Here is a 12,454-nt window from a genome sequence, read left to right on the forward strand (position 1 = left end):
AACATCTGGATAAATCAAGAGAGCAATATTATAACAAGGCTTAAAAAAGCGATTGTAATATAGCCAATGTGGTCCAATTTGTAGATTTTTATTATCAATCTAATAAATAAATAAAATCCAGATGCCAAAACTGATTCCAGTCTACTTCTTAACAGATAAAATAACCTTTATTTTATTTCACAAATTCTTTGGCTTATTGTTTATTTATAAAAATATTTGTTTCTCAAATGGCTAAAAAACCCCTATCTCATGAAAAAAAAATACTAAAACACTAATCCACAATCATGCCTTAGAGAAAGAGCCCACAAAGCAAGACAGCAGCGGCAAAAAAAAAAAAAAAGTCATATAAAACATTCTTCCAAGCTATTTTTTAATTATATATTTTAAAAGAGTAAAAGAAATAGATAACATAAGCACATTGTAGCACAATTATATGTATAAAATTGCAGTCTAAAAATGGTTTCCATTTTTGCTAATTACATTAAGCTGCCAAATATAAAAATGTAAACATTTATTAACAGAAAATCCTCGGACAAAAAAAATATAAGCATTTAATTGCTTGTTGGTTTCTTGTTCTAGAGGAATCTCTGAAACTTTGGGAAAATCTAGTTTCAACTCTAAAAATATTCCTGTTTTCCTGAAATAGTAAAAGCCTAGAAGTTACTCAACCTAAAGAAAGTGCTTGTTTGTGTGTGGGTGGGTGTATATATCTATATAAGTGCTCCAATGCTATGTTTATGGCCTTTAGATGTCACTTTAGGAGAGAGCAAGTTGCTCATTCCATGCAATGCTGCTGTAAAGGTCAAAGGCAAGTTACCATCTTGCCTGGGCTGATCCTTTGGGTCCTTCTCAAGCAAGTGCAGGCTAACTAGATTCAGATGACAAGATAGCAGGGTCTGGGGAAGATCCTTGCAACTTTTTGTGGGAACAGAAAAAACCAAGTATGATGTCAAGACTCCAGATGGCTATTTGTGGGATTAAGCTGAATTAAGTTTTCCTGAATTAAGGAAAAGCCCTGTAAATTCTTTGCATCTGGCATTATTATGTCACAACCCCAAAATCATTTACTACACAGCAAAGTCTTTTCATATATAATACAATATAGATATGAAAAGCCTCGTGACCTACATTGGGAGTTCAATTTAGATCAGGACTTAATGTTCTGAATATTTTTAGAGCTTTAAATGTTGAAGAAATGATTCATAAAATATGCTGCTGGCATTTCTTTAAATATTTATATCTTGTCTCTCAAGCTCAAAATGGCTTCTGGAAAAGAATATAAAGGCATACATTTTCCAACATATTAAAGGAAGTCAGACCAAATGTCTGGAAAAACTGTTCACATTTATCAAAGTGAAAACACACATAACATTTGCACAGTACAACAAATACCACTAGAAATTAAATAAGTTTAAATGCTCACAAAATGGAGCTCAGATACCTGAGAGAGTTCTCTTTGCAAAGTCAACGTGATGATCTTCTCAAAACACAAACTGAAGCTTCACATATGATTCTACCATGCTATAGACTCTTATCTGATGAAAGGCATTAAAATGGAAATGTGCCAGTTGCTGCATTACTCACCGAGAAGAAAGGCTTGGCTTGCCACTTTTACTACAGCTGGTATAAATTCCTGGGCCATCATCAAAGAAACTTCCAAGTGCCAGTTTTTGCCTGATAGATTCTCTTTCATTCTTTTGAGCCTAAACGGGGAAAAAATGTAGTCAAGCTACTGATAACAAACTATGTTCTTCTTAATCATGCTTTTAAGATGACATAACATCATTACTCAAAACTTTAAAACGAGAGATGCCAGAACAGTTGCAGACAATGAGTTTACTTACTCTCACTGTTCCTTGCAAATACTGAATAAATGTCAAAGTATGTCTAAGTGCTTTAGAGCTAGAGATGCAGAGCACAGAAAAAAGGGAAAAAAAATCGATCCCTTTTCCCTTTGTGTTTCCCAGCCCCCTTTTTTTCAAAAAGTGAAAAAAATTGGGACAGAATAAAAAAAAATTCTTAAAGTAAATATTTTATTTTAGAGTAATGAAGGCAATAAAAGAAGGGGCTCAGATATCACTTTTTTTTCTTCTCCCAAAATGTTTACCATTACTTATAATAGTAATGGTATTTGTATCTGTTCTATGTAACTCACTGACAGTTTCTTTGTATTGTGGTGGCATAGAAATATATTTAATAAATAAAAAGGTAAATAAATAGTAGGAAAACTTTTATCTAGAGTATTAGAGCACTACTGTTTCTGAACACAGAGGGCAAGCAGTGCTGTACAAACCTCTAATCCAGGAGCAAGATGCAGTCTGCCCCCCCACTCCCCCGCTGCTACCACTTTCATCAAAGAAGAAAGAAAGATTCATAGAAACACAGAATTATAGAGTTGGAAGGAACCACAAGGGTTATTTAGTCCAATGCTAGCAGTAAGAACTACAATATTGGCAAATGGCTGGAAAACCCTATGTTACAACAGGGATATAGACTTGTACTTTGAAGGATCTGAAATCAGCAACTACCAAGAACAAGAGAAATCTGGCAAAGAGCAAGCAACTGAGGACAACATCTTGAACTGTTTAGAGGACAATACATCAGTGCTGAATGTCAGGCAATGGGAGAGTTGTACAGGCTATAGGTGGTAACAAGGAAAAGAGTGACAAGAATTAGGAGGAAGATTTGCCAACACCTAAAATTAAGTTTATTGATGTTGAGATTCCATACTGGTGACATAATTTCACAGACTTCCCTGAATTTGAAGTCCAGCCTTACTATGTCTACTCACAAGCTTTTTGGAAAATAATCATACCAAAGCAACATGCTTTCAAACTCATTAAGACATAATATATCATTGGCATATATTAACAATTATGTCCAACTCCACCAACTGTTATAACTAAGGAAGGGCTTGTTTCAAAAATTTCCATTGCACTGTATGAAAAGCCTTTTCTGCATCTAATAAAACCTCCACCACTGATTTCCATTTTTTAAAAAATATATAACCAGAATGTTAATTAGCAATCTAATTTTATCAGATGCTGGGTATTCTTTTATAAAACCACCTTGGTGAGAATGGATAATACCATCTGTAATCTACACTGTCAAGATGAGCTTGAACAGTCAGCAGAAACTTTACCAGCCTTGAAAACTGCTATAAATTTCACTGAAGAAGTTGGAAAAACACATTTAAAAGATTTTATTATAGACCTCCAGTAGAATTAGAGAAGATAACTCAACATGTGGCTTACACCACTCAATGAGATAATCATCTGGACTGGGAGCTTTCCCAATTTTCATAGATGTCATAGCATCTATTATTTCTTGATGATGTATAAGTGCAGCTAAATATGGGGCACCCTTATGTGTAATCTTAAGAAAAGCTACATCATAAAAAAACATTAATTTATTCCTCAGTTATGTTTGGTTAAATATTATACATTACAATTAAAATTATAGTAATAAAAACCTGCTTAAACAAACTGTGTTTAACTTTGTTTAGCTTACAGCACTGATGATATTACCTAGTTGGGTAATGAAATGTCTGCAAGCAAACAACCAAGCTCAGAAAGCACCAAGAACTCCACAGTTCAGCCCTGAGTTACAGATATTCTCTTCTACTGAAACTTTGTTTAATCTGGCCACTGCAAAATAAGAGAGCCACAGGTCTTGATATGGAATTCTTAGCGGCTGGTTTTTCTGCAAATGCTTTTAAATGCACTTTTGGAGGAAAACTGTAGCATTGTGTGTAACTGCTGGCTTTCTGCAAGTGGCCAGCGTGGTGTCACTTTCAAACTCTTGATGATGGTTTAGCAATGGTCAAAGTGTGGTACCTAAATGCAGGATGCTATTTTACACCACAAAGTAAAAACAAATGAACAAGCTAGACAAAATTATTTTAAACAAACCTATTGAAAGTAGTCTCCCCCTACTGTCAAACTGCTGATGAATGAACTGGAAGCCATACCTCTCCCACTGCTGGTAGGAGCCAAAAGACAAGCATGGAGCAAAATGGCTTCTTGCATGTGTGGTTTAGCATCTCAGAGGAAAAGATGATAGGTACCATAGATGGGAAAGATCTCTGGCAGAGAGCTGAGTATGAATCCCTTCTTTCATCAATGTTTAGATTCTTACCTTGTTTATTATAGTCAGAGACAGACACCACTTCTGCATCAAGCAATTATAGCAAGGTCTACTTGCTTAGCGATTCTGAGCAGCAAACCTTTAGCAACACTCATTAGTCATGTTGCTACATGACTAACTGAAATCTATTCCCCATCCCTTTCAAGAAATATCTGCAGTAGTGCAAAGAACATCATACATCTGGCACATAGCTTTTCTGTCTCAAAAGGTGCAGAGGCAAACAAACTGCAACATGAGGGAAAAATCAATGGCTTTAAAAGCACATTTGCTGAACTTAATAAGCTGATATATTCATTTTCACTTCACCACAAGTGCTGCTACAAAGTAAAAGAAACCTCAGAGGTCTCTTTCATTTGATATTTTTTTCATCCAATCTTTTGAGGCTACCATCTGTTTTCATGGTAAACTGAATTGATGAAGATGGGAAGATTTTCATGCTGGAAGAATTTATGACATTACAAAAAAATGTAAATATAACATTGACTTAAATATAAACTAATTATTGCTAGAATCTTATGTCCTTCAAAATATTTTTCTGCCTTCTGCATAATGCTAGACAAGGACATATAAATTTCCTTGGCATTTCAGAAAAGCATTAAGACAGCTTCTTTTTCTTAATCTGGTTCCTTTAAAATGATTATTGGTTGGTTTAACAGCTACTTTAATGTATTTTTTAATCTTGATGTAACATTTTTTATATACTACTGTTCTTGGATTTGTTTATGATGAAAAGTGGTATTGAATGGTTTTAATAAATAAAGGGACAAATTAAATATTAAAGCAATGTATGGTAAAAGCAAACAGAACAGCAACAACACCTTCAAAATGGTATCTAACAAGAGAGAAGAAATTAGGATCATTAACATCTTTTTAAAATGGAAGGCAGAAATAGAGCTTTGGCTGTAGCAAACATTCTCAAGCAGAAGATGGAAAAGCTATTAGAAAATAATACATTTTAAAAAGAGAAATGTGCATTTATGGCTCAACAATTGCTGGTTTTAGTACTGAAAACCACTGCACTTTTCCAATACTGTACAGTATAAAGCAAATGCTATATGTGCGTATCAGATGTTTGGTAATTATACTGTGAATTTTGGCAGTAAGATCACAGTTAAGTAACCAGGCCAAGTACCTTCAAACAATCTAAATGCCACCTATTATGCCACAATTACAAGTCTGCTGGTAATTATTTATATAATGTGAAGTTGTTTAATGGGTCATTTATCTACTCTTTTAAGTGTAGGTATTTTTAATTCCTAGAAGTTTGAGAACTCTAAAAGGTTCAATGGCCCCTTTGCTATAACGGATCAGTCATGTGCCAAATAATTATGGGTAAGTTTTTAGATACATAGATAAAGCCAATGTAATAACTAATGAGGAAGCACTGTGTCCAATGTACTCTATTTATGATTCAGCATTTGGATACAAGGGATACTTAAGATCTTTTCCCAATTGTATCAGACCTTGGCCCACATGGAAGCCAAGAATGTATAGTTGTATGTGTGAAGGCTGTTTTTAATAGACATATGGGCTCATAACAGAATCAAAAGGGTTTTTAATGTGGCCCATGGCCAATTCAATTGAACTCAAGATGAAGGGAGCCTAAATGGCTGGGATCTTTCTCCCAATACAGCAGTGATGTTATCTGTCTGTACCATGATCTGGTAAAGACTCCATTTCTTTTCTTTCACATACAAAATATAGGTTGTCATTACATTTCAAGTTCTGGAACCAACCAGATCAAGTTTTAACATCTCCTTAATCAAAATTGAAAAGCAAACATGAACCACAGATTACTGGTTTGGGTAGAAGTGCAAAATATGCTTTGCTGTGAAAGGCAGGAAGCTAGGGAAGGAAGGAAAGCTGAGCATGGAATTACATCTTAATTGGACCAAAGCCTTCCCCAAAGCAACCCAGTTGTTTACGAGCCAGATCTGAATCTATCTATAAAGTCATTCATTATTCAGTGTCTACATGGTCATTCATTTTGGACAGCTTCCATTATGAGCTCTGTAAAAAAAAACCAGTAACTGCCCAGTCACATCATATTGACCAAGAGGGATAGGGAATTATCTGTGGAAGACTCATGTAGCCTTAAGGCACCCATCTTGAAAGACTATATATTCTTAAAATCCTTGCATTTTCCTCTAAATATAAATATAGCCATTCAATTTATGAAAGTGAACTCACCACATCCACACAGAATGGATGGATATATTATCAGGAATATTGATAATATGGAATTGAGAGTAAGGGAACAGATCTGAAAGCACACTGACAGAATCTATAGAGATGCCTACTAGACCTGTAACCAATGGAGGTGAATATGTGTAGCTCAGGGTTGAACTGTAGAGTCCTTGGGGTTCTCTGAGCTTGGTCCTTTTTCTGCAAACATTTCATTACCCAGCTAGGTAACATCTTCAGTGCTGGAATGGGATGGAGTTTGCTCTTTGTTTATGTACTCTTGCATGCCCTGCCAGTGTTGGTGGGGGTGGGGGTTTTGTTTTGTTCCTTTGGTAGTTCCTTGATTAGGATATTGTTTGCTGCTTGCTTGAGTGCCCTGTGGAAAACTTTGCTTATCTGAGTGATAATTGCTGGTGGGGAGCTGTTCTGGTCTTTTGCCTTTTTTGAATAGTGTGTAGATGCTGTTTATCTCTATGTGGCTGTTAAACACTGCCTTGTCTGAATACCAAGCTTCCAAGAATTTTCTTGCACTTTTGGATTTAGCTTGGTCTAAAATGCTGACAGTTTCCCAGTTAAAATTATGGTTATATCTATCCACGTGTTGTGAGATTAAGGAGTTTTCATCATGTCTTCTGACTGCTAGTTGGTGTTCATGGATGTGCTCTGCCAGTCTTCTGCCTGTCTGTTTGCATAGTGTTTGTTGCAGTCCTTACACTATATGTTGTAGATGACTCGTTTTTTCTTCTTGTGCTACTGGGTCTTTTGGTTTACTTAAGATATTTTGGAGGGCTTTCATTGGTTTGTGTCACCAACACTGGCAGGGCATGCAAGAGTATATAAACAGAGAACAAATCCCATCCCATTCCAGCACTGAAGATGTTACCTAGCCGGGTAATGAAACATTTGCAGAAAAAGGACCAAGCTCGGAGGACCCCTAGGACTCTACAGACCTATAACCCATAGGGCCCTTCCCCAATTTTTGGTGCAGCTTTAATTTCCCTCTCTGGTTAATATCAGTATTTTCATAAATAAGTAAAAATGTACTGTAATAGTTTAAAGAAAGGTAAGATAGAATTGTGTGGATTGAGACAGAATCCACTTAAATTGTGGTTTAAACTACTTTTAACCATAACAGCTGCTTTTGTGTGACTTCCTCCGATTCTTAAGTTGGCAGGAAAGTATGCGTTTTCCCCATACCTGAGCTTTTCTCCTTACAGTTTCTATTTGCAGGACAGTTTCAGGGCAGTGACTGGTGGATTCCTTACCATCCTTTCCCCTCCTGTTCAGCATCACCCACTGGCAAGAAAAACAACCACAAATCATTCTCCTAAAAAGGTGGCAAAGAGGGTTTGGGGGACTCTAGGTATTCCCTCTGGGACTCTTCCAGGATATTTTTTAGACGTTCAACCTTAATTTTTAATACCTTTATTTCTGTAATAGAACATCAATCAAGATCTTCTGGAAAACAAGGAAGATAAAAAATACAGCATTCTCATCAGAGACAATGCCCATAGATCTCCCCTACCCCTTTTTCTCCATTTTTAAAAGAAAAAGGCAAAATATATGCACAAAGGGATTATGAACACAAATGATTAGCCTCGAAATACTTGTAACATAGGGTGGGGAAAGAAAAGAGCACCTCTGCTCTTTGCTGAACTGATGGTTCCTTGGTGTTGGATTTAGATTGTCCATGAAGCTCTACTGGAAGGCGAAAGAACACACCTTTTCCAAATCTGGAAGCTGAAGATGCAACTAAACTGCCTCTTCTGTAGGCTGGGGATGAGGTGGAGTCAATGTCTTGTAAACATGACCCTTAAAAACAATTAGTAAGGCATCTTCATTTGGTGACAAGTAGACATGCCTATCTGTCCTCTTCCAATGCCCAAATGCAGCATATTTTATATGCAGCTTCTAGCTTCCAGAAAGTTGCCATGTATAAGAAGCTTTGCTGATTTAATTAAATACTAAAGATTTTGTAGTCATCGCTATCCATGACTCATGTTCCTTGTTTGCAGGAATATTAGACTATGTTTTCCTATGATGTCCTTAATATCCTTAAGGTATCTTACAATACATGATCAGGATGAAAAAGTATTTTTTGCGTTAGCTCTTTCTTCCCGCATCAGAGATGAAGAATTACTCCTGCCATCACATCCAAGAAATACAATTTCCTAGTTTTCTTGGAAACTGCCAGGAAAACTAACCATTTTATCAATTTCAAGAAATAAATGTCTGATTCATCTTTCTAAAAAATACAATTTTAAGTGTATTTTTACATGCCTCAGATCAGAAAGTGAACAGAAATTCCCCATATCCAGCAGTGTGTCTAGTCTGTCCTATAATTATATCATTTCCTATCAATCTATTCTGACTTTTCGAACCCTCCGTAGGTTTGGTGATTGCTGTTTTTACAGTTTTAACAGAATATGAAGTCAAAATAATGTGAGTAACAGAGGAGGAAAACTCTAAACATTTTTTTGGCTATTATTTCCAATAATGTTTCTTGATATGCTTCAAACAAAATTTACTGGATAAGTTTTATTGCTGCTTTTTGCCATGTTTCAGAAATGCTGCTGACTCATTCCTATCATTTTGTCTGAGCTGTTAAGGAAAGCTAGGAGCTCCACAAAAGCCAGCAGGATCATTAATTGATAGCTCACTCAGCAGCAATAACAGATGAGAAGATAATTTTACCGAGCCTTTTAAAGTACACTTTATTCCATATATTACCAATAAATGGGTTTTATGTGTTACTAGCGAATATTCCTAGTGAGCTTTATACAGTTTTTATGCAGACCATGGAAATATGTCAACATTTATATGAATCTGGCAAGTTTCTTATTGGGAACTATTCCCTGCCCCCAAGTGTTTTTGGCTAGAAGCATTATGTGTATGGTTTCACACATCTCCAAACACTCTACACTAGCCTAGCATTTACAGCATATGGCTGTAAAAGATAGAATCAGTCTACAGAATTTAGATCAAGAAAAATTACACCGAATGTATTGTACATAATCTGAAATTCAATAGCATTTACATGTTCTTTATTTAAAAACAAATGAACAAAATACACAGAGTACCTTTTCAGCCCTGTGGGAATATGGAATTCATTTAACAAACTGTGAAATCTTTCAAAGGTCTAGACTCCAAACTTATTAGTAAGATATTAATTCTCAGATTTTTTTAAAAAAAGCATTCCTATTTCATATCAACATTAGAGTATACCACTGCTGTTTTATTCCAGCTTTATGTGGAAAAATATTTTGATCCTGGAATTATAAAAGTGTAGAATAGCAGATTTAGATTTTCTGTCCAGAAGCATGAAACTACGTTGTAGTTCATGAGGTCAACAATCCACCTGGCAAAGTATTTTGTATCATTCTGATCATCAGTCTTTTTTCTGGATCGTAGGTTGCTTCCACTCCTGTAATAGGATATATTAGGACCTCAATGTGTGACTTCCTGAATTCTAATTATGTACACCAACTGAAGCAAGGATGGAAGTATGCTCAGTCTGATTTTAAATTGCAGTTCTCTGCCTAAAACATCTGGTTTATATTTAGACTTTCTTGCTACTTGCAGAGTTTTGTCTTTTGTTATCTAGTTAAACCGATTAACAATTCTGGAATACTCATAAACTTGTACATTCTTTTGTGCCATTTTGGTTGGGCTTAATAACAGTATAATGCATCTATGGAAACTGACTCAACTTTCTCAAAGATCCACTCAGAAAGTTATTTTGTTTGTTTTTGGTTTAAATTAGTTTTCTATTAAATCAACCAAATGTACGTGGTCTCTAAGTCAAAAACAACTTGATGACATATCATCATCATCATCAAACCAAGCAAACTCTTTAAAATTTCAAAAGATTTTGGTTACTTTAAGACTACCACAATGAATTCCCTGGAAATCAACTTTTCATGTCACCAAGGAAAGTATATCCAGACAGCGAATACTTGTAAAAACTTTGAGCAGATCTGCAGGAAATAAGTGCTGCTCAGAACAAAGACAACAACAAAAAAACCCATAACTTTTTGCCCTCTAAGCATAAGGATGACAAGTTTGTACTTGTAGTTTGATGTCAAGACCTCAGCCATGCAAGTAAAGTTATTTTTAAGTGTGCCTGGTATTACCAGGCATAGAAAATTACTATATTTAAAGTTCCATATCACAGCTGGCATGCTTTTTTCAAGACAGGCCAGTACAGCAGTTTATAGAAATCTCCTGTACTTTAGCAAACTCAGTTCTGTTCAGTTTCAAAAGGTTTTACTACCTTAAAAGTACTGAGGGTAAAGGGAAAAGGAGAAGTTTCTCTTGCAAGTCTCAAATATGCATCAAAGCAATATCCAAATGCGCTGTGGAATGTTTTTAGCAGGCTGCAATCTGCAGGAAGGTAGTTTTAACAGCTAGTCTTAATCCATGCTAAGAACAACTAGGTATTATGTAGCTTAACCAAGATTCTGAACTCTACCGAGTGTAAATGTTGATCCTGACAATAAAAGGCATTCTGTGGCAAAATAAAGAGACACTATGTGAAGAAAAATATCTGTTTTGCAGCCTTCAAGGATGTCATGCAAATGGCTCGCTGGCCCCAGCCCTTTGGTGCACGGCTTTGGTTTGTTTCTTCCCTGCAAAAATGGAACTATTGTGCCAAGACAAAAGAGCTCTTTCCCTGTCTTACCTTTTTATAATTCCCTTCCATATCCAATGCGGATACTTCAGTGACGATGTCATCCATTCCATCACTGTCAAAATGCATTCTTTACTTCTTGAAGACCAAAACAGTTAAAAAGAAAATAACTTTTTCTTCCACCCCCTGCATATCTGGATCCAAGTCTCCCTTCTCATGGCTTATTCTTCAAGCTGCCATCAGTAGGCGGCACATATATATATATAAATAAATAAAAGGCCAGGAACTTCAGATGTCTTCTTCATTCAGAGGAACTTCCCGAACTATTTTTTTCACCACGATGGAAGGACGGCTTCCATTCTCCAAAAGGAGGTCTCATCTTTAATGATGCTTGAACCAGTCTTGGGTGTTGCTATCACGCACCTCTGAACTACGCTGTTAGAATCCACTCCGAAGCAGCCTTCTTTTTGCCTAATAAAGGCAAGGCTGCTCCTTTAAACAGCAGCCGGCTCCTCTGCTGTTTGAGCAAGCAAGGAAAGCGACAGTCTTTCTCCAGTCACTGGTAGTTCAGGATAAAAATAGATGGAGGCCTGCCTAGCAGACTACAGCACAGCAGGGCGGGGTGGGGGGAAGGGGGAACAAAAGCCTAAATCATAACCTCCTATTTTAAAAGGTATAAAAATCAAAGGGCTCAGTCATAACCCATGAACCAAAGGATACCTGCATTTGTAATGGAATTGCAGAAATTATAAAACAGAGTTGTGATTTCAGGACTGCACAGGGTTCCTAAATCTGTTTTTTCCCACCATCATTTCTAAAAATTAGTGGCCTTGTTTCCTGCCTTTTTTGAGACAGGAAGTAAATAAAAAGCGTAGTAAGTGCAAAAATAACTTCAGCCCAGTTTAACTTCAGCCTGAGAAGTACACAAAAACTGTGGCCCTACCCACAGGTTTGACACAGCCCTACCATAAACCATATTAAGTATGTCAAAACACTGCCCATCCCTGTCCTAAAAAAATACACCTAAGTATCTGAAACAACTTAAGGATTGTCCCCTCCACCCTGCAAAATCAGCTTGCTCTATTCATATTCAGAACCACAGGAGAGTAATTCAGAAGCCTTATATTCACGAGTGCTGAGGCTGGTCCCCCAATTAAAAAAATATTCAGGAGTGCTGAGGCTGGTCTCTCAAATAAAAAAGTTGCCTGAGATGTTCTTATCTTAAAAAAAAAATCCCATTTTATTTATCTCTTTGGACTGTGATCAGTTATTAGATTTATATCCTGCCTTTATCTTTTAGAGCTCAAGGTGACATAGGTAATGCTCCTTTCTCCTATTTCCCCATAACAACCCTGCGCGGTGAGGTGGGCAGAGGGACAGTGATTGATCCAAAGTCACTCAGCCAGCTTCCATGGCTAAGGCAGGCGTTCTGCAATGACGAAGCTACTTCCTTTTCCTCCCCCTTTTTTGAAAGCCATTTTTGATAAGTAGCTA

At 36.5% G+C, this 12,454-nt stretch overlaps 1 protein-coding gene across 7 annotated transcripts in view; it reads right to left on the minus strand.

Moving 5' to 3' along the window:
• Window positions 1–12,454, minus strand: part of SCHIP1 (schwannomin interacting protein 1) — a 142,410-nt gene that overhangs the window by 18,730 nt on the left and 111,226 nt on the right. For 6 of the 7 annotated variants that reach the window (XM_007432838.4, XM_007432839.4, XM_088132283.1 and 3 more), the window contains one exon: window positions 1,585–1,703. In XM_007432838.4, the coding sequence (XP_007432900.1) occupies window positions 1,585–1,703 (119 nt within the window). Of the gene's footprint in view, window positions 1–1,584; window positions 1,704–11,011; window positions 11,512–12,454 lie in introns of those variants that run through there. The other variant, XM_007432840.4, reaches the window with a different exon arrangement.

The sequence above is a fragment of the Python bivittatus genome, unplaced genomic scaffold, assembly GCF_059951505.1.
Source record: "Python bivittatus isolate LINGU-HERP-01145 unplaced genomic scaffold, Pbiv_v1 ctg000980_np1212, whole genome shotgun sequence".
NCBI lineage: Eukaryota > Metazoa > Chordata > Lepidosauria > Squamata > Pythonidae > Python > Python bivittatus.